This window comes from Morus notabilis, unplaced genomic scaffold (genome assembly GCF_000414095.1).
Source record: "Morus notabilis unplaced genomic scaffold, ASM41409v2 Scaffold535, whole genome shotgun sequence".
Lineage (NCBI taxonomy): Eukaryota > Viridiplantae > Streptophyta > Magnoliopsida > Rosales > Moraceae > Morus > Morus notabilis.
In genome coordinates this window covers 282,023-308,734 of record NW_010367018.1, presented here as the reverse complement: position 1 = coordinate 308,734, position 26,712 = coordinate 282,023, and the positions used below count along the sequence as shown (strand labels likewise).

At 34.5% G+C, this 26,712-nt stretch overlaps 2 protein-coding genes and 1 long non-coding RNA gene across 6 annotated transcripts; 2 read left to right on the top strand and 1 right to left on the bottom strand.

Annotated features, from left to right (window-relative positions):
• The first annotated feature begins 3,833 nt into the window (after nt 1-3,833).
• Nucleotides 3,834-8,775, top strand: LOC21404737 (beta-galactosidase 3). 2 transcript variants are annotated; one of them, XM_010111708.2, is made up of 19 exons: nt 3,837-4,180; nt 4,287-4,382; nt 4,466-4,578; nt 4,690-4,756; nt 4,852-4,944; nt 5,101-5,244; nt 5,358-5,446; nt 5,559-5,664; nt 5,760-5,847; nt 5,998-6,116; nt 6,216-6,380; nt 6,465-6,643; nt 6,740-6,849; nt 6,934-7,043; nt 7,154-7,264; nt 7,372-7,485; nt 7,591-7,793; nt 8,000-8,336; nt 8,424-8,775. In XM_010111708.2, exons 1-19 carry the CDS (start codon nt 4,010-4,012, stop codon nt 8,532-8,534), a joined length of 2,526 nt encoding a protein of 841 aa, XP_010110010.2. In that variant the 5' UTR covers nt 3,837-4,009; the 3' UTR covers nt 8,535-8,775. The 2 variants fall into 2 exon arrangements, with proteins under 2 accessions (XP_024030258.1, XP_010110010.2); XM_024174490.1 differs by lacking the exons at nt 7,372-7,485; nt 7,591-7,793; nt 8,000-8,336; nt 8,424-8,775 and having other exon boundaries at nt 3,834-4,180; nt 7,119-7,172.
• Nucleotides 8,776-9,162: 387 nt separating this feature from the next.
• On the bottom strand, nt 9,163-10,606 carry LOC21404736 (thioredoxin H-type 1). The gene is made up of 3 exons (XM_024174491.1): nt 10,416-10,606; nt 9,715-9,837; nt 9,163-9,571 (listed from the first exon to the last, which is right to left on the bottom strand). The coding sequence occupies exons 1-3, from the start codon at nt 10,509-10,511 to the stop codon at nt 9,434-9,436; spliced, it is 357 nt and encodes a 118-aa protein (XP_024030259.1). The 5' UTR covers nt 10,512-10,606; the 3' UTR covers nt 9,163-9,433.
• Nucleotides 10,607-11,078: 472 nt separating this feature from the next.
• On the top strand, nt 11,079-22,924 carry LOC112094189. 3 transcript variants are annotated; one of them, XR_002903411.1, is made up of 11 exons: nt 11,079-11,448; nt 17,329-17,510; nt 17,837-17,912; nt 18,379-18,452; nt 19,255-19,292; nt 19,513-19,687; nt 20,163-20,265; nt 20,400-20,833; nt 21,021-21,128; nt 22,544-22,652; nt 22,743-22,924. It is a non-coding gene; the product is annotated as an uncharacterized LOC112094189 (long non-coding RNA). The 3 variants fall into 3 exon arrangements; XR_002903409.1 differs by having other exon boundaries at nt 20,163-20,833; XR_002903410.1 differs by lacking the exon at nt 21,021-21,128 and having other exon boundaries at nt 20,163-20,833.
• The last annotated feature ends 3,788 nt before the right edge of the window (nt 22,925-26,712 follow it).

Here is a 26,712-nt window from a genome sequence, read left to right as displayed (position 1 = left end):
TAAAGTCACATTTTAACTTAAATTAAAAAAATCGAATTAACGAGCTCTATATTTGTTTCACTATCCCAGTTTGAAAGGAGAACCTCAACTTTTGGGCGTGAAATTAATAACTATAATTGCCAAAACCAAAAGAGTCCCTGAGAATGTTTAGTCATGTGGCTTATGTAAACATCGACAACTGAACGGCTTGCACCGACGTAAACGGAACGGAGATCAAATCATGGCTGAAAAAAAAAAAAAAAAACGCAGTATGAACGGTGTATTGTTGTTGAGTCAAAATTCGTTGTTCTTTTTTTTTTTTTTTTTTTCTATTTTGTGGCTATTCTTTCAATTAAATTTTAACATTTTATAAATTGCTTAAATATTTTTAATTTTTTGTTTCTATTTATAATTTATATTTTATATAGTTAAATTTTTAAATTTAAATAATATGACAAATAATTTATAAAAAACAGTCATTGAGACAGAAAAATAGAATAGCATATTCTCCGTTATTTTCTTATTCATGGTACAAATTGTTGCGTTATCATTTTCTATTATTACTTCATAAAATCGTTAATAATACACAAAATAGTTGAGATATAGAATTCTGATCGCAACTCTTACATTGCATGTCCCTAATTAGGCTGCAGTATCCATCGTTCAATTTTACTTCTTTAGCTGTATTAGTTGATCTTCTAATCATTTACTTAGACAGACTAACTCACTTTTATTATTGGGTTTTGAGTTGTCATATTAAGTTAAAACTACTATATACGTATCATTAGGAGGCGAGTCAACTAATAATTTTATACTTTAACATTCTCATTTACGTGTAGACTAGATAATAAGCAATCATGTGAGTAAATTATTTAAAAAGTCTAACACGTGAATCTTTAATAATAAGCCCGAATTATATTAAAGACCCAACAAGTGATAACAATTTAAATGAAAATAAAGAGTGTAATTATATGAGTTTAAACTCAGGACATCCATCTCTGATACCATATTAGTTTACCAATCTATCTCAAAAGCTTAAGCTATTAAAAAATAGATCAATAATAATTTTATACTTTAACAAAAATAAATTTTTATGGATCCGATTTTCTTTCATTTTGTATTTTAACTAAAGAAAAAAAAAAGCTTACTACGATTGGATCTATAGGTGGATTTTTTTTTTTTTTTTGGATATTAAGTGGATATGATTATTGTAATGTTTACTATAGGAAGGCGATGAACAATAAGAAGCATATGTGCAAAAACAAAATTAGGTTATAGTAGGACCATAAACAATAATCACATGCAGATACAAGGAAAAAAGCTGACGACTTTTGACACTTGTACGTGCCACGAACTTAAACTCTATTCGTTATTTATAACCGACATAAGCAAGAAAAAAAGTTCCAGATTTAGTACAAATATATAATTATTATTTGTTATTTTCAAATGTTGCTTTCTTCGGTTCATGTCCATCTCCATCCACAGGTGTACCGACACTTTCGCTTTAAACAATTACAAGAGAAAATACGTTAATTTTGTATACTTATAATATATTTTTTTATAAAAAATTTAAATTTTAAACGTCTAAATAAAAAATTATAATTTGAGTATATTTTTTAAACGGGTCTTGAATATTATCATTGTGATTCACTCATTCAATTTGTATTAATTTAAACTGAAGATTGGATATTATTATTATAGTTCGCTCATTCTGTTTGTGTTAATTTGAATTGAAAATTTAAACTGTGTTTTTTAAGTTATCATTTAAATTGATGTTTATGTGCAATTAAAGCATAAATTTGAACATATAATAAAATTCAAATTTGTGTTAAAATAACTATAGAGAGTTTGGTTAATAGGCTGATTTTTACTATTTAAAAATAGTTTGAAGTGTCAAAAAAAAAAAAAAAAGGAGAGGTCGACAGTTCAACTCAATTTGGTTGAACTTTCCAAATAGTTTGAATTATTGATATGCTACAGTTTAAATAATACTCACTATTCAAATTGAGTTGAATCGGTAAAACATGGGACTGTATTCATCAAGCCACTTCTCAGCGTATGTTTATAATCTTAAATCTTAAAACTTAAAAAGATAAGGAGCCAAAATGAAGGAACCAAAATAGAATAAACAAGAAAGTGACCATGAAATTATTACATGGATAAGGTGTCACGAACAAGGTGTGCCATAGTTTGCTATGAGAGACCAGTGTAGACTATTTTCAAGACTCAAAAACACATTATATTCGAGTAATGGCCCGCTTGTCTTGGGGTTTTAAGGCTCTTTATCCAACCCTCTATTGTACTTCTTTTAAAATAGTTTGACGACGACAGTGAAAGAAAACATGGCGTAAAAGGTGCACAGCACTGAATATCTAATTCCAATGGATACGCACAAAAGTTTACACATGGGAGATGGGGTTTCATTGTTCCGATTGGTCCAACACATTTATCTGTTCTTTATATAGAGTAGTGCCACAAACAAGATATATATCATCAATAAGGGCCCCTTAATTTTTATGCCAATTAATGTGATCATGCTTTGTTTTGTTGAATTATGTATTATTATCACATATATAAGAATGCAAATTAGGCCACGGTGTTAGTGATATATATTAAGCGTTAACTATACGGATTGGACTCGTGGTATTTTGATGCATAGCTTAGAAACAAAAATAGTAGAAGGAAAGGAAAAAAAAAAAAAAAGGATTTAAATGATGGGCGTGTGACTGTCCGAAGATTTTTTTTTTTTGGCTAAATAAGTTACAAAAGATATTCTATTTATTTATTTATTTGAAGCCATGGTAACGCCGCCTAGTTTGGTGTTAGTAAGAAAACTATAAATCACAAAAGGACATGTAAATAGTTGGATGACACATAAGGACATACACAGCATATGGCACAAAAACATAACCACAGACAAATCTCGGAACATGCATGGACCCAAAAAAAAAAAGAATTTTTTATGGTGACAAATGTTTTATTTTGCTTAGGATATGGCCATGACATTTTTTTTTTTTTTTTGCTCTTGAATATTGAAATAAGTTCATGGTTCTTAACCCAAAAAAAAAAAAAAATGAAATTATGATGAAAATTGTCAATGGAGGGATTACGAGAGCTTGGGGTTTTTTTTTTTTTTTTTTTTTTTTCATTTTTAAGGTGCTTCTCGTTGTCTTTCAGTTCGCATTTGATTATCAACATCTTCAAGAAATAACTTATGTTTAATTTCTTAAGAAAATAATAATGTTTTTTTTATTTATTTAAAAAGTCTTTTTTAGTAGTTGAAGTTAATGCACTTCAATGCTATACATTCGAACTCACACCTTTTTCTGAAGCATCAGAATACATATAAATGGATGTTCTGTATAGAAAATAAATATATGCTCCGTCTGTGAATCTATTATTGGTTCATAAATTTTGCTTTAATTCTTCGTCCAGAATTTCACCATCTTAAAACATTTTATTCAAACCTCTAGTTACGCATTAAGTAAAAATTAGCTGTTCTGTCTCGATTAACAAAGGAAAAGTGGAAAACTCTTTTTTTTTTTTTTGAATAAAATCTAATGCGAAATCATAAAATTAAGATGTTACTTCTTTTTCTGAAAGAATTATTGGTTGGTTAATCCGATACGAAAAAGCCTTGTAAACGGTAATAAAGATACTGTTTTTTTTTTTGGGTCATTTCCAGGAAGCTTGATTTCGTCCAAACAATCAATTAACGGGAACATTTTTCAATTTTTTTTTTTTAAATATCTCAATCGTTATTCATTTAAATAAAAATTTATATATAAAAAATAAAAATCTTGAAACGAAAAACAAAATTCAAATCAGACTTGCACTTGCTAACTGACACTGGCATATTTAATGGAGGGCAAACAGGTTGGTTCCAGAGCAGAGAACTACAAGCCAAACCAGAGCACAATGGTCTCAGTATCTTCACAGCTCTAGATCACAAACACAAAAACCATTTCTCCATTCTCATTCTTCTTTTCAAATTTCCCTCCCGTAATTTACAAACTCAGTAAAAATAAAAATGGAAACTCTCTCAGTTTCCAAGCTCCTAGCTTTGTTCTTGATGGCCTTGTTTGTGGGTCCGGAGCTCATGAACTGCACTGTGAGCTATGACAGGAAGGCTCTTCTCATCAATGGCCAAAGGAGAATTCTTATCTCCGGCTCCATTCATTACCCCAGAAGCACACCTGAAGTTCGTTTTATATATCTTACTCTTTTCCTGTGTTGATTTAGTGCTTTAATGGAGTTTCTTATGATGGTTTTTGGTGTAAATGTGAAATAGTTTTGGTTTTGTGTAGATGTGGGAAGATCTTATACAGAAGGCCAAAGATGGAGGCTTGGATGTGATAGACACTTATGTGTTTTGGAATGTTCATGAACCTTCTCCTGGCAAAGTACTATTTCTGGATCTCCTCTGTTCTTTACCACTTGGAATTTTGTAATTCGAAAAAAAATTATTTATTTTGATTTGTTTTAGTACAATTTTGACGGGAGGTACGATCTAGTACGGTTCATAAAGACGGTGCAGAAAGTAGGTCTATATGTTCATCTCCGCATTGGACCTTATGTCTGTGCAGAATGGAATTTCGGGTACTTACTTAATTTTATAATTATTAATATTTGTTTTTGTTTTCTAATTTTTTCTGTATATATTGACTTACAGCATTTCTAGATTTGACTATGATTCTCTCTTTGGCACAGAGGATTTCCCGTCTGGTTGAAGTATGTTCCTGGTATCAGCTTCAGAACAGACAACGGGCCTTTCAAGGTTAAAATCTTCTCTTGTAAAATCTTCAAATGAGAAAAAATAAATGATAGGGAATTAATGCTGAAAATCTTGCTCATTTTCTCTCTTTCCTAAAGGCGGCAATGCAAGGGTTCACCCAGAAAATTGTTCAGCTGATGAAGGATGAGAAGCTATTTGAACCACAAGGTGGTCCAATCATTCTTTCCCAGGTATGGCTATTCATATCTACGCCTAGTTTAACTATCAAAGGTCTTTTCTTGAATGCGGATTTGTCATCTTCCTAATCAAAAGGACTGAGTAATGGATTTGGAACTTGTCATAGTAGATCCTTGTTTGAAGATGTTGACAAAACTTGTACTGCACAGATCGAAAACGAGTACGGTTATCAGAGCCGGCAAACTGGAGCCATTGGCCATAACTACGTGGAATGGGCTGCGAAAATGGCTGTGGGGTTGGACACGGATGTTCCCTGGGTGATGTGCAAGGAAGATGATGCCCCTGATCCTGTGGTGAGAAATTCTCAAATTTTTCCTCCTCACTTGCAAAATAATTCCGCGTAATTTGCTCATAGTCTACTCTCAATAATGAGAATTGTAAGTTTTCAGCGCATTTATTTTGACAGATAAACACGTGTAATGGTTTCTACTGTGATGCCTTCACCCCCAACAAACCTTACAAGCCTAAAATTTGGACTGAGAATTGGAGTGGCTGGTAATAACTTGATCTAGTCCGGTACTTCAAGCGGTTAAAACTGAGTGAAGTGCAAATATTTTCCTTTCTGATTTCTCCATGTTTCTCTCCATCTCTCAAAACCAATGATTAGGTTCTCCGAGTTTGGCGGGGCAAATCCCCAGAGACCAGTTGAAGATTTGGCATTTTCTGTTGCTCGATTCATACAAAAGGGTGGCTCATTCATTAACTACTACATGGTTGGTTATTTTGGTCACTCTTGGTTCATGTTTTAGAGTCAAAAAATGTCCCGAGCAAAATTTTTTAAGTGTTCCTATCATGTTGTTTGTAACAGTACCATGGAGGAACAAACTTTGGACGCAGCGCGGGAGGTCCCTTCATTACAACCAGTTATGACTATGATGCTCCAATTGATGAATATGGTGAGTATTACATCAGGGGAAAATAAACTTATAACAATGAATTTGTGGGGTTTTTTTTTTTTTTTTTTTTTCATTTTTTTTTTTTTATTGTATCTCTAACATGGAAGTCCTTCTTTGGCTGCAAATAATAACCACTTCAAATTCGTCCAGGTTTGATCAGGGAACAGAAATATGGTCATCTCCGGGAGCTTCACAAGGCTATTAAGTTGTGTCAACAAGCTTTAGTTTCCTCAGATCCTACTATTACTAGATTAGGAGCCTATCAGCAGGTAAGACTGTCAATATTCATACTTTCTTTCTTCTATTAGTTGCATAATTAGGATAACCACAAAAAAGAAAGCCTCACTTAACCTTGTTGATTTTGCCAGGCTCACGTATTCAGTTCGGGGTCAATACGATGCGCAGCGTTTCTCTCCAACTTTAACTTTAGATCACCTGTTAGAGTGCTTTTCAATAACTTGCACTATGATTTGCCTCCTTGGTCCATTAGTATCCTTCCAGATTGCAAAAACGTAGTATTTAACACAGCAAGGGTAAGCAAAAAATGAAGTCTTTTCATCAACAATAACATAGTTTTCTCCCAACTTAATCATGAAATTCTCCTCTCCTTGTTGCAGGTGGGAGCTCAAACCTCACAGATGCAAATGTCTCCGACCAGTACTAAGTTGCTCTCCTGGGAGACTTACGATGAAGACGTTTCTTCAATAGACGATAGCTCGACAATCACAGCTGTTGGTCTTCTCGAGCAGATAAATATCACTAGAGATACAAGTGACTACTTGTGGTACATGATCAGGTGAGCTAGAGCTGAGCACTTAAGTACAATCTTATTTATGTTGAGAATTATTGTTGTGGTTTTCAATTTGTGTTTTTTGTTTTTTGTTTTTCCCAGTGTCGATATAAGTTCATCAGAATCATATCTTAAGGGAGGCCAAAAACCAATTCTTACCGTGCAGTCTGCTGGAGATTTCCTTCATGTTTTCATCAATGGGCAGTATTCAGGTATGCTAAAGACTATGAATGTATTATTTTTATTAAAGCTTATACTTTTGGAGATTTAACTTGGAAATTGCATTACAAGTACAGGCTCAGCCTTTGGGAGTAGGGACCAGAGACAATTCACGTTTACTGGACCAGTTGATCTCCAAGCTGGAACTAACAAAATTTCACTCCTCAGCATAACGGTTGGATTACCGGTCAGTTTTCTGCCCCGGACTCGAATTTTAAGGCATATCATCATAAAGGTTGAAATATCTAATAAGTTCTTTCAGGTACTGATTGAAAATTCTATATTTTGTGGTTGAAGAATATTGGGTTGCACTATGAGACGTGGAAAACTGGTATCCTGGGTCCAGTTTTGCTGACTGGTCTTGACCAAGGAAAGAAGGACTTAACATTTCAGAAATGGTCCTACCGGGTTAGACAAAACTGCCACAAATTCCCATTCTCCCATGTCCCTTAACCATCTTTTTTATATTGACCTTGCCTTAATTATCTTCATAACTCTCATAAATTGCTAAACAGGTTGGTCTAAAAGGTGAGGCAACGAATGTGGTCTCTCCAAATGGAGCCACATCTGTTGACTGGATGCGAGCATCACTGGCTACCGGAAGCCAACAGCCTTTGAGATGGCATAAGGTGGGTGCATTGCCTTTGTTATATAAGTCAAGAAATGGACATTTTAAGTTTAGGTTATAGCTATTTGCAAGTGAAAAGCTAAAAATTTCTGAGTGGAACACACAGTCTTACTTTGATGCACCTGGGGGAAACGAGCCACTGGCTTTGGACATGCAAAGCATGGGAAAGGGTCAAGTGTGGATCAACGGCCAAAGCATAGGAAGATACTGGACAGCTTATGCAAAAGGTGGCTGCTCTTCATGCACTTACACTGGGACATTTCGGCCCTCAAAGTGTCAGACTGGTTGTGGAGGACCTACTCAAAGATGGTACAATGCTATTTGCTCTCTATCTATAAAAGTTGATTACGGACAGTATTGTTTTGATCAGTTAGATTTTTAGCAGAGATTCAGAATATGCCAGTTTAACATATAACATACCAAATAGTTCAGAAACACGCACTGTGGATAAGTATACCCCAATGTAGAAAGCTCCTAATGAAGTAAGCTATATATCTTTCGGGATGGTTTTGCAGGTATCATGTTCCTAGGTCCTGGCTAAAGCCAACAAAAAACGAAATGGTGGTCTTTGAGGAACTTGGCGGAGATGTGACAAAGATATCTCTAGTAAAGAAATCAGTGTCAACTATTTGTGGCGATCAATTTGAGAACCACCCCAACATAGATAGCTATAAGATCGACAGCGACGGTGGATCAAGCGTGTCTAACTCCGCCAAGATTCATCTCCAGTGCGCGCCAGGGCAAACCATATCGTCCATTAAGTTTGCAAGTTTTGGCACTCCTTTCGGAACTTGTGGCAATTTCTACCAAGGCAAATGCCACGCGGCAAGCTCTCGTGATGTTCTCAAAAAGGCAATCTTTTTTTCCAAACAGATTCTTGATTTTGCTAGTGGCAAATTTTAGTTATATATCATTTTGTTGTTTGTTATCGTCTTACAGACATGCACAGGTCGTGAGAGTTGCTCGGTTGGCATATCAAGTGGTAACTTTGGGACTGATCCTTGCCCCGGAGTGCTCAAGCGTTTAACAGTTGAGGCTATTTGTTCTTAAGAGGGACGATGATAATTTATTTAATTCTTTGCCTACCTTGTTTGAAGGCAAATGAATAGTGAGAAATAAGAGTGGTGATATTATCACAGGAAAAATCCATTGAAATATTACCAATTGCAAATATGTAAAGTGAATGAATAGGCAATTCTTTTGCCTTAAGGTTTGATATAGAGCTATTATGACCTAATATTTTGTAAAGGAACCGATCTCTCCATTGAGTTCAAAGTTTGAATACAAAAATGTTTATTGTTGCTCTTTAACTTCCACTATTTTGTTCCATTTTATCCACTTTCAAAAGAAACTTCTGTATGCGCTTGTGTAATTCAATTAGTTTATTTTTGTTACAAACACAATCCAATCGGAGCCGCACTAAGTTCTCTCTCCACATTCGTTTATAGCAAAAATTCAGCGACTACTGAAACTGAAAACATCTAACCCAATTCTACTTAAAAGATGAATGCAGTTTCAATCACCCACCACCACAAGTCTGCCGCCGCACAATTCATCAACCGGACAAGGACCTCAGAGCAGGGCTTATAGAGTATCGAACGTTAAATCCATCCTCAAAACAAAGAAGAAAAGACATCCTAACTGTAGCCAACTAACTTATTCCAGCGAGAAAGAGCAATTAAAAATGGTTCACACAATAGTCCAAACCCAATATCACTTACATTAGACCAAATCTAAAATTATTGTCAAGTGATTACACATCTGTATCAAACTAAACTTATTTGACTAATGAAATGGTTGAGATAACAACATCCATAGATGGTTTCATGTCAACCAGATGTCACACAAAAGGGCTATAGAGTAAGCACCACATACATAGATACTTAAACATAGAGCATGTGTCTTCCAAAAAAACAACATCATAAATTATTAACAATCCACATAGGCAATCAAATAGCAGCGGAATGCTTTACAACTTTCTCCAGAAGCTCCTCTTTCCTAGCACCCACAAGCTTGTCCACAACCTTGCCTTCTTTCAGGAAGAGGAAGGTTGGCATTGCCTCCACTTCCCACTCCGCAGCAACAGGCTGTGCAGGTTAACCAAATCAAATGCACTAATTAGATCACTACTTCTTAACAAAACGCATGTCTTAAAGATTATTAACAAATGCTAAAGGAGATTCAAGAGATTAAAATTTGATTTTATTATTTTATTATTTTTATTTTTTACCTTCAACTCATCCACATCAACCTTGAGGAATATGACCTCGGGTGTCTTCTTGGCTAGTTCCGCCAGAATTGGGGCAATTAAACGGCACGGTCCGCACCATGAAGCGGTGAAATCAACCACTACCTGTGTAATTAAAGTTCCAAGAAGAAATTAAAACCCCCCCAAAGGAAAAAAAAAAAAAGTACGTAAAAACAATATGGAAAAGAAATTTCCCGATGAGAGAAATTAATTATCAAAATCAATTAGTAAAAAAAAAATCAAAATAAAAACAAAAACTTTGTGACCAAGAACTGCTCCTAAATGGTAGGCCTAAACCCATAATCCAGAAAGGTACATAATGCCCCCCCAAAAAAAAAAAGCACACATGTACATCCGTAACTACCAATGAAAAAACAAAACAAAGCAAATTATGTAAAATCTGTTTGGCCTGTGACGAAATCAGAAAAACGCCCAATATTTAAAATATTTACCCTTTTTTTTTACTAAAAAAAAGGGCTTTGCGTTACATAAGCCCGGATTATATGGCCAAAATAACAGATGCCCTCGATTGCAGATCGAATTGGGTAATAGATTTACAGCATGTTAAATTAATAAAACGCGATAGAGAAAACCTAACAAAAAAAACCCGAAAGAGAAAACCTAAAAAAACTTTTTTTTTTTCCCAAAAAAAAAAAAAAAAAAAAAAAAAAATTGAAACGTACCAGTTTCTTGGATTCCTTCCCCTTTTCGAAGTGCTCCTTCCACAAATCAACGGTTTTGACGTGGATGACCTGATTCACCTGGGCCTCTTCCGCCATATCTTTGTGTTGTGTCGTTCTGAAAAACAAAAAATCTCAGTCGAATCTCAAATAGTAGATTGCAATTCGCGAGCGATGTGAACGATGCGAGAAATGGTGCTTCCCTATATATAGCCGACCAAAACATTGTTCGGTCCCCTATTTGGATGTGAATTACCCCAAATGCCCTTTTAGGGAAGTGATAAAATGCACGCAGTTGCACCACGTGGTGATTACTGACGCGTGTACATATGTCAGCGATGTAATTACGAGATGTTTACTGTCATGTCACCGGTGGGTTTGAACGCAGCGTCTCGTTGAAACAAAAGATTGAGATCATATTATCAAGGTATATGCACGACCGAAATAAAATAAACTTTGCTAAAAAATGTGCCTTTGTGAGCTCCACCTTTCCTTCAAAACTCAATGCAAACACTGATGCAAAATACCATTTTAAAAAAAGAAATAAAAGGAATTTCAAAAAACTTTTTTTGTTTTCTCTCTCTCAAAATAGACGTGTAATGACACCGACAAACAAACAATAAACGAAAAATACCTGCTTTTTCTCCCAAAAATAAAATTCTCATATCTCCCAGAGTATTCCTCCAACGGTTACATTTCCCATCTCTCGCTCCTTCGTTTTCTGCTCCATTTCCGATCCAAAACCTTCTCAATCAATATCTCACCCTCTTCTCTCTTTCACTCTCTAGATTTCGCAATTATGAAGCACTTCATGTACCCAAGAAACGCGATCTTGAGGGAGATGAAGATGGAGTCTCCGACGTCGCCGAACCCTAGGGTAGCCAAGCCTTGGCTATCGCAGAAGCAGAGGGGCTCCAAGGAGAACGGTCCGCTGTCGGATCCGAACTCTTTGTGTCCGATTTCCATAGCCTCTACCTCTCTCTTTCTTTGCACTCCACAACGGTTTCTTGGGTGTGATTTCCATGCTTAGCCCTAGGTTTGGTTTCATTTCAGATTTATTTGTTCTTTCCCCTTCTCTCCTTATCTTATGATTTCTTTTTTAATTTGGGGTTTTTGTTTATTTTGGTTGAAAAAATGAAGACCCTGTTCTTGCCATTAACTTAAGAAATTGCCATTAACTTAGGAAATTGGTTGATCATAATCTCTCTGGTTGTTTTTAGTTTTTTTTTTTTTTTCCTTCTTGCTAATAGCAAGTCATAATCTCTTGTTTCACGTGTATATGGATGAGAGCTTCTGAGAGGAGGCCATTAACTTAGGAAATTGCTGTGAGTCTTTGCCCCCCTATAAAAGCGCTCTTCTTCTCTTTTAGGGTTTTCAATCATTTCTTTCATTTTCATTTCCTCTTTGGTGTAGGTAAAATAGAGAAAAAAAATGCCTCTTTTTTTTTTGTTTTTTGGGTTTTCGGTTATTTGTGGTTTTTCTTGGTTGCCTTTGATGCAGGTTAAAAAGCGCCCTTCTTCTCTTTTTTAGAGTTCTCGATCATTTCTTCCATTTTCATTTGTCTTTGATGTAGGTAAAATAAAGAAGAAAATGCCTTTATTTTTTTGGGTTTCGGTCATTTGTGGTTTTTTTTTTTTTTTTGGTTGCCTTTGATGCTGGTTATTAGTTCTTCATTTGAGTGAGTCTCTTTGCTGGACGATCCTTTTTTTTTTTTCTTGTTGCCTTTGATGCAGGTTTTGATATAAATTGTATGGCCTGTCGTTGTTGTTGCTATTGTTGCTGGTGTTTTTTGTTTTTTCCTTTTGACAGACGATCATGAGTTTTTGACAAAGTTTTTTCCTTTGGAAGTTCATATGAGGGATTCATCTTCTTCGCCAAAAGTTTTTTTCTAATATTATTTGCTTTCAAAACTCTAGTGGCATGTTTACCTGCGTGTAATCGGAATGAGCAGGAATCGGAGTGGGCATGATTCTGAGTGGGTAGGATTCGGAGTGAGAAATCAGAATCAGAATAAGCTGTTTACTTAGTGATAGGATTCAGAATCGGAGTCATTCTAAATCTCATTCAAACATTTACTTACACCCAGAAGCAGAATAAAAAAGTGTAAAAGTATTAATATACTCTTTAAATCAATTTGATATTTTCAATTTAAAAAATATATTGTGTACTTATTATATTAAAATTAATTATAATAAATATTTAGTGTAATAATTGTGTACTTATTATATAAATATTTAGTGTAATTGTGACACCCCTAAGTAGGGGTTACGCAATAAAAATAAAATATAACTCTCAAAATATAAACGACAAGTGCCCATGAGACTTTCAATGAAAAACTCATAATTAAAAATCACTAATGAACAAAGAAAATAAAACCAGAAATTCACAGTACAATGTAGCACCAAGTAAAATACTTAAATAATACAACCATCATCAGTCACATCCCTATCGAAACAACCCAGTTCAGAATCTTACATAATGGAAGAAGAATACCAAAAGAAGGGATAGGTCTCCAACACGTGCGCACTGTGAGACGTCTACTCTCGTCTGAAAGATTATACTGTACACCGCTTGGGAATGGGAAGAAAAAAGGGGTGAGCATGGAATGCTCAGTAGGAGGACTATTACTCACCTTTAGTTTTATTTATTTTTTTCCAATTAAACCTGCATGGTTAGTAGTTGTTATGTTTTAAGTATAATGAGTCAGATGATCAGTGTCAGTGAGATAATCCAATCCGTACGCTCGTGACGAAAAAACCCCCGAAGGGCGCGGTGATTCAGAGGCACTGATAGCAAGGAGCTCTATCTCGGGGTCCCTACCAAATCAGTTCTCGAACCACGGGCAAGGGTGAACTGTCGTTCCGAGTCCTCACCATGACGCAACCACTGTACAATAACCTTAGGGATTCTCAACTCCGGAGAGCATCATTACATCTCCACTCTCTTACCTTTTTGGGTCCACACCCAGGGATGGTGAACAGCCACACCTACTGTTAGCACACTATCTCACTATCGTGTCCAGTTTACATTCTCCTAACCATGCTTTTGTGTCAGATTCTAAACTTATGTCAAATCCCTTGGCCACGCTGTATAATACAGGACGGGCCCCCTAATGATTTTGTTTAAGTCATATCGTATAACAGTAATAAAGAAGTTTAATGTCCAATTTCATTCTCCTCATATTTAACAAAGCTAATTAAATTAAATAAAATTCTACAAAAGTTAAGTAATAGGACCCCTACCTCAAAACGGATCCCAGATTGTCAATCGGAAGTTGGAAAGCTGAGAAACGAAGCTTCGCCGGAATCCGGCCACCGGCGGCGGCGACAGCGGCGATGGTACGGCGGCGGAGCTTCCCGGAGAAGAATCCCGCGGCAGATTTGGGTCATACCCTACCCCCCCCTAAATCAACAGTTCTGAATCCAATGGCGATGTCAATTTTACCAAATTCGGCCTCTAACAACTCGGATTGAGATCCTCAATTCCGGCCGACTTTCGAGTCTTGAATCTTTATTTTTCAGCCATGGATCTTCAAAATTGATTTAGGGCTTTCATTACCCGTGAGATTCTGAGTATTTTGACACCAAGATCACGAGGATCCAACGGCTAGATCACCGGAACCATCCTCCCATTTTTCTCACAGCGGCGGCGGCTCGTTTTCCGGCAAGGCGGCGGCGGTGACCACAGCTGGTAGCCCAGAACGATTCACTGGCTATTTTGACACCAAGATCACGAGGATCCAACGGCTAGATCACCGGAACTATCCTCCCATTTTTCTCACGGCGGCGGCGGCAGTGACCTCAGCTGGTAGCCCAGAACGACTCACTGGCTCCCTCTGAAGCTAATGGGCTGGGCGGTGTCGTTCACGACGGCCGGAGGAGGGAAATCCGAGGGCGGCGGCGGCGAGAAATCCGACCACCACGGGCGGCGGCGCGCCGGTCAGAATCAAGCCGTGCTGCTGGTATGGTTTTCTTCGTCTCTTCGCTCTGAGTCTATTGGGACCGGAATCAACTCGATTGGACACCGGACGGCGAAGATATCACGATCGGAAGTTTAGGTGTTTTTCGGAACTTTGGCCGGCGAGTGTGGCGTCGTCCGGCGGATTTGGTGGCTGGAAGACACCAATCCGGACTCAGCTCGACGTGATCTTTCCAACGAGCCGGAAGGTGTCGAAAACGGACGCCGGAATCTCACCGTAGGTTGGTCGGCCGTACGTGGAGAGAGAGAGAGACAGAGAGAAAATGAAGAGAGATAGGGAAAGTGAGGTTTTCTGTTTTGGTGAGGATGAGACACGCGCAAGTGACACTAAATAACAGGTTAGGCATGCTAACTGTCAAAATTTTTATTTTTGACCCCCACATTTCCATTAAATTCGAATTCTAGCCCAGATTTTTAAAATTTTCACACTTAAGTCTTTAAAAATTACAAATTAACCCCAAATAAATTTTTAGGTTTTACAGTAATAAATTATAAATAATTAGGAGTCGCTTGTACAACTGCTTATGGCAGTTGACTAGATGAAAATGCACGTCACATTCTTCATTTGTGATTTTGAGGTAATTGGTAATGTGATGGAATTCCATGACTTTTTCAAATACATTAATTATGACAAGATTTTTGTAAAAATATACATCTTGGTAAGTTGTCTAATAACCCTTAATCTATATTTTCTTTTAAAAATGACCATTACCCGATAACAGATGATCTATGATAGAGCTTGAGTTGCTAAGAAGTTGGCTTTAGATTATATTAGTTTGTCTGTTGGTAGTTTCATTTACAAGTTTTTTAGTCTTTTAAAGTTTTGATTTGTTTCATCTTTCATGTGGTGGGACACTATGTATATGTGTCGTGAGAGTCTTCATAACACACGTTATGGTTCAAAGACTTGATTTTTGGGTGACTCTGTATGCTTCTCATCCCCAACAAACCTTTGGCAGCCAATTTACAGAACCAAACATTAGGATTGTAGTGTTGTGTATTAATTGTTCTCTTATTGCTCACTTAGTATTTTTCATTCTTTTTTATAAAATTTTATTTCTGATGCTTTTTTGATTTTTGCTTTCTCTCCCATTAAGTTCTCCATTCCTCTCGTTCTAGGAATAATGCTAGATCGAGGTAAATTCACTTGACTTCGTTTCATCTTCTGCGAAGTTATTTCTATTTGTTGGATTACGGGATTCCATGCTATTAGTTGTATGTTTCTAAATTTTATGTAGTCATGGTTTTTAGTTCCCATGATGTATTTTTGCTAAGTAGTAATTCTTACATTTGATGTTAAATGGCCTCTGCTTATATTATTGTTGTGTGAGAATGTACTGGTGGGTTGCTCTTTGAACAGTTCCCAAATGTTTCAAACCTGTGATTGCTCTTTAGTTTTCTTATATAAGTGACTTTGTATAACAGTCCGTTCATGCATCTTTCTCCATCTTCATCTTTACAACTTTCATCCCATCTTATGATCTTATTGTGTTTTTTCGTTTAGGGAAAGCAAAGAGTTCTTTTGCAAGAGGAAAACCTAGGTAGGTTCTATATTTACTCTAGTTGTCCTTTCACTATTGGGTTCTTAGATTATACCTCCTTTCTTGCTTGTCGCTTTCTCTCTGTTTCCGTTTGCCTCCTAGTTCTATGTTTTCCTAAGTCATTTGCAGTTCTGTCGTATGGAACTTCTTGAGTTGCCTTCTGATTGGCGTTGGTATCATCTACAATGGGTAAATTCGTATTATGGATGTCTGCATATTGTTTTATTTAGTTTTGTTCAATATATCTTCTCATCTGATTGCTCTTATTGTGTATTTAGTTTTGTTTAATATATATTCTTATATTCTTATTTGATTGCTCAATCCAATCTTTGATTCTAATATTTATTTGGTGTTTCCCCATATCATACATGTTGTGCTATTTGATAAAGCTCATACTAACATTATAATTTGATGGTACTTTAGGTCTCTGTATATCAAATTATCAATCATCAAAAAGTGAAGATACAATCACACTGTCTACTTGCAGTTAACTATTTCTTTCATTCAATAATAAATTAATCGATATATCATGGTGACTCATACATTGTGGCGCATGTGATAGATCAATAGATAATTGTTGGTGGCATACTCTATTAATTGTTTGTGTGTACAACTTGTATATTTGTTGCTGTCGTTGGATTTACCCCTATAATCAAGTAATTTTGTTCTTTGGAGGTCATTTTGGACTTTGCAAGTGGTTTTGTATTTTACTTGTTCTGTTGTTTTCTTATATTCCATGCTGTATGGAACTAATATAGTTGTTGTTGTCGTTGTTGTTCTTGGGTTCCCCAATGAATCAAGTTTTTTTCTTTTGAGGTCATCTTGCAGCTTGTTTTCTGGTTTAATTTGGTTTTTGGAATGAAGAAAACAAATTGGAATTGAATAATTGGGAATTCATGACACTTTTTTTTTTTTTTAATTAAGTGTGCTATCTTATTGGTGTTTTTCCCATAGATTTTCCGGTGTCCACGTTTTTTTTAAAAAAAAAAAGCTTCATTAGAGTGCGTATGTGGTGTCCGATTTTTGTCCGTTTGCATATAATTAGACATGAGATAGTTTAATTAGAATGCGTATGTGGTGTCTGATTGGTCCGTTTGCATATAATTAGATATGAGGTAATTTCAGTTTTAGTTTTATAAGTAATTATAACTTTTTTCACAAAAAATAGTTATAACTTTTAATCTTTTAAACTATTTTTGTTAAGTTAAAACTACAAAATAGCTAACAGTTGTAGGGGCGGAGGGCTCCAGTTGCTAACTCGAATTCACAAAGTGGGTTCGAGCAATTTTTGGGTATCTAAAAAAAACAAAAAGCTAAATATTGTTCAAAAATTGGCCTCCAAGGAGAGTCTTGTCTAGAGGTTTACTTAGAATTTGATTTTGAATCTTTGATTTTAGATAACTGATACCGAGAGAGAAATATGCTAAAAGTGGCAAAGAGCAAAAGCAAGCGCCAAATCCACACAAGAAAGGATGCACCAGCTTAGCTTCAACTTTACCTATTTGGTCGACATATTAACTACTGCATATTGTTTTGTCACCGCAATTAAACTTGTGCAAGCATGATTTGGATCTGTAAGGTAACTTTCATGTTCTTTTTTCTTTTTTCTTTTTCTTTTCTTTTTTCTTTCCTAGAGAAAACCGATGACTAATTAAAATTGAGGTTCTCATTTTAATGTTAAAGCTGTAATATAGTTTTTCTTTGTTTATTTAGGATTCCTCTGTTTCCTTGCTTTGGTTGGAGAAATTTTGGTTTGGTGGAGTTATTGGTTGTGAAATTAATTAAAAAAGGAAGGGCAAAAGGAAAAGGAACTACTTCTATTATTAGATTTTTCTGATTTTAAGTGTTATTATTGACGAATTTGCATTTTTTTCCCTGTTGCTTATCTAAGCTTCAACTTTTTAGATTTGGATTAGGTACTACAAAACATTTTGCCATCAAAGATAAACTTGGGCAAGGAGATTTTCATTCTGTCTATGAGGTAATAATATGTTCTTTTTGTTTGTTTGTTTGGTTTTTGTTCCTTTTTTTGAAAAGAAAAAAATAGCTGAGGCACTGGAGATCTTGTTTTTGTGCTTTAAGAGAGGCGCCCTGGCATGGATTCCTAAAGGCTAAGCGCCCAGTCTCTTTATTCCCTTGCCTAGTTGCCTTTTCTATTCCGAAAGGCTAAAGACATTGGTAAAGGCAACTGAAGAGTACAATAAAGCTCCATTGAAGTTCTTCTATCCATTTGTTAAACTAACTACTTCTTTTTCTCTTTTTTTTCTTGATTTTTTTCCTTGTGTTTATCATGATGAGCTAAGGAAAAGGGATGATGTAGTCTTAATTTTCTTATGCATTCTTAGAAGTATTGTCGCATGGGATTGATCTTTGTTCTTCTATGCTTAATCGTGTTTTCAAGAAAGTTCATTTATTTTTTGACAAACAAGTCATTGACCTTTGGACAGATGCATATGAGGCATTTGATTCCAAAACTGCTCAGACAATTACACAACCATATTTATACCATGGTTCTTGAAGGGTGAGTTCTTGCGTTTTCCCCCCTTTTTTAAAAAACCTATCAAAATGGATAAGGAAAGGGTTATGCAGAAAAAAAGTAGATAAAAGATATAGCTCCTAATGTGAAAAACATTGGTAATTATTAATATTGATAATCCAAGTTGCTCCTCGAAAAATGTTCTTTGGCTATTCTTTAAATAATGGGGTGAGTCCTCTTTAGTATTACTCATGGTTTTAGCTTCAATTACTACTATTACTACTGGTTTTAATTTCGGTGTAACTTCAGGTTGTACCTCCAATATTACTACTGGTCTTATTCGCAACATTAGCTCTCGGTTGTTCAATCATTTGATAAGCATAGTCATTCTTTGATAAATGATCACTGATTTTAGCTTGAATTTTGCATTGATTTTACTTATGGAATTCATAATCGTGAAATACTACTGGAAGATTTACGGAAGAAACATAGAAGAGAGTTTTATCAAAAAAAAAAAAAAAAAGAAACAAGTACTTGGTAATGTGAACAAAAAATTTGGTGCCTTGAAAATTAATGAGGGCAGTATTGGTATGTTATTTCAGTCAAAAAGTGTGTGCTGCAAAGTTTGATGTATTATGCCTTGCCTTGATGTCATTTCTCTTTTATCAAATTGATTCTTGACTATTGCTTTGTTGGTATTTTTAAGTGTTTTATATTACACTAATATTTAAGGTTCTTTTTTTTTATTTTTTTTATTGAATTAGCTCTTAAGTGTTGCTTTGTGTTTTTTTATTTCTTTTATTTTTGTGTGTTCTGTTTACCAAATAAATAGTCGTCTTTTGTACAGGCCCTCAGAGGTGCATGGGCATTTAGAAAGAGAAAGAGGTATGAACTATTATTGCTGTCACAACAATGCTCTGCAATTACTTTTTAAATTTTTATGGGAGAATGCATGCTTTATTTAAAAAAAAAACAAATAATGATAACAATCAATGACAAGAGTAGTATGAGTATTATTTGTGGGTAACGATGTGTTGCATATTATAAAATTTAATATTCTTGTATTAATTCTCTATTTGATTTCTCTTTTGGTTTCAAATTTAAGGAAATCATAATCTCCTATCGATAGTGGAGGCAGGCAAAATGAGGGTGGAGCATTAATTCTCTATTTTTTCTCCTATTTCAATTCCTATTGGTCATATCGTGCAAAAATATTACTAGAGCAGATTCGAGCATTATGGAAGGTCAAAAATGAGAATTTTTCAAATTTGTATAAAGAGGTGAAGAAACGATCCTCTTGAGGGTGGTACAGTTATTCTTTATATGTTTTATGCTCTACGTCACTTGTTTGTAGCTTTGTGTAACAAATTTTATCATCATAACATTTCTCTTCGACTCCATATTTCTTAAGCATATAAGCTTACTTCACACTTGTTCGATCATGAAGGAAATTCTCACTACTGTTCATTTTAGCATTCACGTGCTAAAATGAATCATGCATTCAATCAGTTACATCTAAGTTTCTTCCGTTACATTAAGGACATCTTATAGGGCTAGCTATATTTCAGCTTAACATATGAGCAAAATTTTACAACGATAAATGATTTTTCTTTTTTATTGAGAATTTTTTTTTTCCTTATCTCAGTTGCATCTGAGTTTCATCCTAATTGAGAACAAATTTTTTTATTGAGCACATTTCCTTATTTATGTTCTATTAATAGCTTGGTTTATGTGTCCTCTCTTTCTTGCTCACAGATTTTACCAAGTTTCCTTATGCTATGAGAAATGCTTTCCCTGCTATTGGCGATAATGAGATGAAGTTTATGTGCTCCAATGTGTCGATGTGCATTCTCACCTTGTATTTATTTCCTTTGTTCTCCTCCCTTTTTTTTTTCTCTCAATGCACTGGTATGCATTGTTTGTTTTTTTTTTTTTTTTTTTCTCTACTTGAAACTGGAAGTTTAACACTTACATTTTCTTCTTCTATTGTAGAAAATTTCCCAATTCTTGAAGCCACAACGAAAGCAAAGATAAAAGAAAAAACAAAAGAAACAAAAAGGACAAAAAGTTAGAAACGAAAAAAGGCTGCAAAAGAGGAAAAGATATAGTGAAAGGGAAATAATCATTTGGCTTTTGTGGCACATTCGATATTGACCGGTAGACAGTGGAATAAAAAGGGCTATTGAAAAGGGGGTTGCTAAACTCAGATGAATATGTCTATCTTTATTCTTTTGCACAATAGTTACTGAAAAATAGAATAAAGAATGGGGTATATGGTTTAGGACAGGTTGAGAAATGGATCCAAAAAGTGGAACGTGAAATGTAACAACAAGAAGGTTTGAATCTTAATAGAAAATCTGATTGCAGCAAATGTTAAAAGGAAGGCAGAGACAGAGGGAGAAGCTGCCCGTCCAGCATTGTACAAGGTACACTTGACGGATTTGGTGAAAACCAAACTATGTGATTGTAGACTTGTAGTATTCCTCTACTACTGTATGTATATCAACTGTAGGCTTTAAGTGTTATTAATTTCTTTTAGCTATCAAATTAAACTTTTTGGATGTAGTCTCTCTGTCTCTCACATTCAAATTTTGCTTCTCTTCTTTGTCACAGATTTTGATAAGCTTCCTTTATGTTGTGACAAATGCATGTTCTGTAGTTGGTGGTAATGAGATAAAATTTATGATGACTGTTGGTAGTGGAAAAAGTCACCTAAACAAGGTTTGCTCTTATTCCTTATTGAATCTTATATGAGTTTGAACCAATTGTGTATCCTAAGAAAAGAAAATAGTGAAGAGCAACAAGAAAAATAGAGATAACAAAAAGAAAAATAAAAAGAAAGAGAAAAAAGTAAAGGAAAAGACGGGGAAAAAAAGAAAAGGAAAAAAATAAAAAATGGTAAGAATGAAAGGGGATAAAAAGAGAGACAGAGAGATACGTAAAAGACAAATAAAAAAATAGAAAAGAGAAAGAGGGGGGAGGGAGGAAGGGAGGGAAGAGTTAAAGATGGTAAGAAGAACAACGTACTGGTACGCGTTGTTGCCTTTGATGCAGGTTTGGATAAATTGTATGGTTTGTCGTTGTTATTGTTGTTGCTGGTGCTGTTTTTTGTTTCGTTTTTTTTGTTTTTGTTTTGTTTTGTGTTTTTTTAATAGACAATTGTGAGTTTTTGATAAAGGTTGTTCCTTTGAAAGTTCGTATGAAGGATTCATCTTCTTAGCCAGAAGCTTATGATAATCCTTTCATTTGTTCACTTTTCTTGGAAAAGGTTTCTTTTCATCTCTTTACTCTTACAAAACCCTGCTTTTATTTTATATGCATGTGACAAATTCTAACTTTCGAAGTAAGTAACTTTTTGTTTTTTTGTGTAATAATTATGTGAAATTCTGAGGTTATCACGGCTGGCTCTTGGTATTTTTGCCTTCAAAATCTACGAGTCACTTGTACAACTACTTATGGGAGTTGACTAAATGAAAATGCATGTCACATTCTTCATTTGTGATATTGGGGTATTTGATAATCTTTTTGTGATGGAATTCCATGACTTTTTCAAATACATTAATTATGACTAGATGTTTATAAGAATATACATCTTGGTTAATCTATATTTTCATGAAAAAATGACCATTACTTGACAACAGATAATCTATGATAGAGTAGGTGATTTTTGAGTTGCTAGGCAGTTGGCTTTAGATTATCTTAGTTTGTTTATTAGTAGTTTCATTTACAAGTTTCTTAGCCTTTTAAAGATTTGATTTGATTTGTTTATTAGATTTTTTTTTTCTGTTTATTCGAATTGTTTGTATAATTTAATTCTTTAAGGTTTCTAATTGTATGTCATTGATGCAATTATCCCATTTGACATTTCTTTCTTCTAAAAATCTTTAGAATCCAAAATGGATATTTAGGTTCTACAAAGAAAAATGTGATGAATTTTGTGTTGCTAAGGAAAATGATTTTTATTAAGGAAAGTTATCATATTTTCCAGCAAATAGCAATATGGTCAGCTTCTAAATTTTGTTCCCCAAATTCTAAACTGATTGATGTTTCACATTTGTGTCTTTTCTTTTCCTTGCATGTTCAGTGTCAGAATCTTCATTATTACTAAAATTCCTAATCCTATTATGGGTTTCTAGGTAGTAGTGTGAATGAGGCCACCGCGCAAAGACAAGGATGAAGAAGAAATGATAGTTTAGAAAATTTCCTTTCACATTCGATTCAATTATAGACACAGAAGCAACACAAGTAAGGTCTTCATGATGATGTGAGTTTCATCGGATTCTTAGATGAAAAGTATTCATTAGATGATTGGGTTTGTTCAACTTTCTATTGCAGCTTGATATTATCCAGTTTGTGGGAGCACCTTTTGTTGAAAATTGTATGGCAGGTTTCAACAGTTCCGTTTTGTTGAAAGTTGTATGACTTTTCTCTTTCTTCTCTCCTTATCTTATGATTTCTTTTCTAATTTGGGGTTTTCTTTATTTTGGTTGAAAAAATGAAAAGCCTCTTCTTGCCTTCTCGACCAAAGAGTCATCCTCATTCTTGCTTTCTTCATTTCTTCATTTTTTTTTATTTCTTCTCCAATATCCTCCTTTCTTGCTTATCGCTCTCTCTGTTTCCTTTTTCCTCCCATTTCCATGTTTCCTTAAGTCATTTGTAGTTCTATCGTATGGAACTTCTTGAGTTATCTACTGATTGGCGTTGGTATCATCTGCAGGGGACATTTTGTTCTTACACATGGATGTCTGCTTATTGTGGATTTAATTTTATTTAATATATCTTCTTATTTGAATGCTCTTATTGTATTTTTAGTTTTGTTTAATATATATATATATATATATATATTCCTATATTCTTATTTGATTGCTCAATCCAATTATTGCTTCTAACATTTAATTGATGTTTCGCCATATCGTACATGCTGTGCTCTTTGATAGAAATGTCGTAATATGTTTCTATTGCTGGAGTGAGAAATAGAAAAGAAGAGAGAAATAGAGAGCTATACTAGCATTATTATTTGACGTTACTTTAGCTCTCTGTAAAATTATCAATCATCAAAAAGTGAAGATACAATCACTATGTCTATTTGTAGTTAACTATATCTTTCATTCAATAATAAATTAATTGATATAACTTGGTGACTCATACATTGAGGGGCATGTGATAGATCGATCATTAATTGTGGGTGGCATTCTCTAATAATTGTTCATGCATACAACTTATAGATTTGTTGTCATCGTTGGATTTGCGCCTATAATCAAGTAATTTTGTTCTTTGGAGGACATTTTGCAGTTGCAGGTGGTTTTGTATTTTACTTGTTCTGTTCCATGTTTAAGTATGCAACTAATATAGTCGTCGTTGTCGTTGTTGTTCTTGGGTTTCCCCCATGAATCAAGTTTTCTTCTTTTGAGGTCATCTTGCTGGTTGTTTCCTGCTTTAATCTGGTTTAATTGAATTTGGTTTAATTTGTTGTCAAAAATTGGCCTGCAAGGAGAGTCTTATGTGTATAGGTTTACTTAGAATTAGATGTTGAATCTTTGATTTTAGATGACTAATACAGAGAGAGAATTATGCGTAAACTGGCAAGAGAGCAAAAGCAAGCGCCAAATCCACAAAAAAAAAAAAAGCACGCACCAGCTTAGCTTCAACTTTACCAATTTGGTTGACATGTTAACTACTGCATAACGTTTTGTCACTGCAATTAAACTTGGGCAAGAAAGATTTGGTTCTGTAAGGTAATCTTAATGTTCTTTTTCCTTTATTTTCTTTTTTTTTTCCCCCTTTTTCTTTCCTGGAGAAGACTGATGACTATAATTAAAATGGAGGTTCTCTGTTTATTAGGATGCCTCTGTTTCCTTGCTTATTTAGGATGCCTCTGTTTCCTTGCTTTGGTTAGAGAAATTTTGGTTTGATGGAGGTATTGGCTGTGAAACTAATTAAAAAAGGAAGTGCGAAAGGAAAAAGGAACTACTTCTCTCATTAGATTTTTCTGATTTTGAGTATTATTTCTTTGACTAATTCGCATTTTTGGTTTCTTCTTGCTTATCATAGCTTCAACATTTTAGATTTGGATTAGCTACTACAAAACATTTTGCCATCAAAGATAAACTTGGGCGAGGAGATTTTCATTCTGTGTATGAGATAATATCTCTATGTTCTTTTTGTTTGTTTGTTTGGTTTTTGTTCCCTTTTATTTCAATTCGAAAGACAACTGTAGCCTAGAATAAAGCTCCATCGAAGTTTTTCTGTCCATTTGTTTTAAACTAACTACTTATTCTTTCTTTTTCTTTTTGTTTTCCTCAATTCCTTTCCTTATGTTTATCATGATGAGCCGAGGAAAAGGGATGATGTAGTCTTAATTTTCTTATGCATTCTTGAAAGTGTTCTCACATGGGATTGATCTTTATTTTTCTATGCTTAATCGTGTTTGTATGGAAGTTCATTTATTTTTTGGTCACTTTTTGAAATTAAGCTTCTATCTTGGTCCTCTCGCTTAAGCAAATTCGGGTACAAGTTTTGGGTCATTATCCTAATTTTCAATTTTGGTATGAAATTAAGAAGTTTCATCATTTTAGGTTCCCACACATCTTCGATCACCTAATCAACTTATTTTACACATCTCATTCCTCCTATTCTTCATTACAACCGGATTTGGTTTAATTCTCAAACTAAATTTTGACAGAATTTCACCTAATTTTCGTGTTTCCTGAGCTAACCATAGCTCGTTTTATCCGTTGTTTCAACCTTTAAACTACATCACAATCATTCTCTTTCCTTTTTATCATCGTAAACATCATAATCTCTAGGGCTTCTTCACTATTCTCACAAGATGTCTCCCTAAATAAAAATGCTAAAAACATAATCTAATAACTGAAAATTTAACCTTTAAACATTAGGTTTTTCAGTACCATTCATAACCATAAGCAAATCATCCTTCTTAGTAAAAATTTTCCATGGTTTCTACTATTCATGGACGTGCAGCTATGGTGAAAAACGAGAAGAAAAATTGAAATTTTACCATAGAAGAATGAAGAACAAGTTCCGGTGACGCTAATCAACGGTAATTTTCTACCGATTTCAATTTGAACTCGTTTTTCTCACTTTAAAAAATTTTCTTTTTCTCTCTTTCTTTGGCTGAGTGTTCTCCGTTTTCTTGCATGAAAATGGACATTTTTCTTGTATTTTTTCCTTATAAAAAACCGTTCACAAAAAGAGAGGAGGAACCTAGGTGCAATTTTGACACTTTTTAGGGTCTTTTTTGCAACAAAAATAAAAAATAAAAAAATATCACTTTGCTTTCTCTCTAATACTTGGCCGGCCATCACTCTCACTTTGCATGTGTCCTAATCTTAGCCTTCCATTATTTAATCACTTTAATCTCAACCATTCAATGTTAATAATTATCTTATTTTGGTCCAGTGTAATTCCTATCTGATGCGTATTTTACCCGTTTTTTTTCTAACAGTTGGTCAATTTGGTCAACTTTACTTAACCTTGACTAACTTTTTAAGAGTGACCGATTAGTCCACTCTTGGTCAATAAATTTTGACTCGGTCAACCCTAATCGGTCGAAAATTCTAATTTTCTCAATTCGGCCTTTCGAACCCATTTTTTCTTCCGTTTTTCGTTCTAATTGTTTCTAAAAGTCTTGAATTGATATTTTTCAATTCTTTTTATTTTTTAAACTTAATATTCAAGTGTTTGTCCTCTCGTTAGAATAACATAACGTTCCGTGCATCTTTCTTGATTACAGTATGAAATTCGGTAACTGTATCATAATTAAAAAAAATTGACTTTTAGCTTATACTTTACTATTCAATAGTGATATCAACAAATACTTATTATAAAAGTATTCATATTTATAATACAGAAAACTTTAAAAAATTTCATCTTATACAATAATTTTTTCGACAAATATCTTGGTCATGACAAAAGAAAAGAGAGAGAAAAAGAGTAGGAAGTGGTAGAAGATGAGGCTGAAAAGTATGAAAACAAGTGAGTGTGAGGGAGCAAAAAAAAAGGAGAGAAATTGGTAGATCTATAATAATAATCTATCTATAACTATATTAGAAAGCACACTTTGTTTACTGTAGCCCATCTCACGTTTTACTATTCAAACTCTTCGTTTACTTATATTGTCTTACTTCCATTCTTTGTTAAATCTGTACCTACTAAGTGTGGATCCATTTCTAACGAGGGAACCAACGAAAAGTCTTACGCTTGAGTAGGAATTCGCAAAACATTTCGTTGGCGTTTCACAGCCTTTTTTTGTTTTTTACTTTTTCTCTGTTTTTCTCTCTCTTCC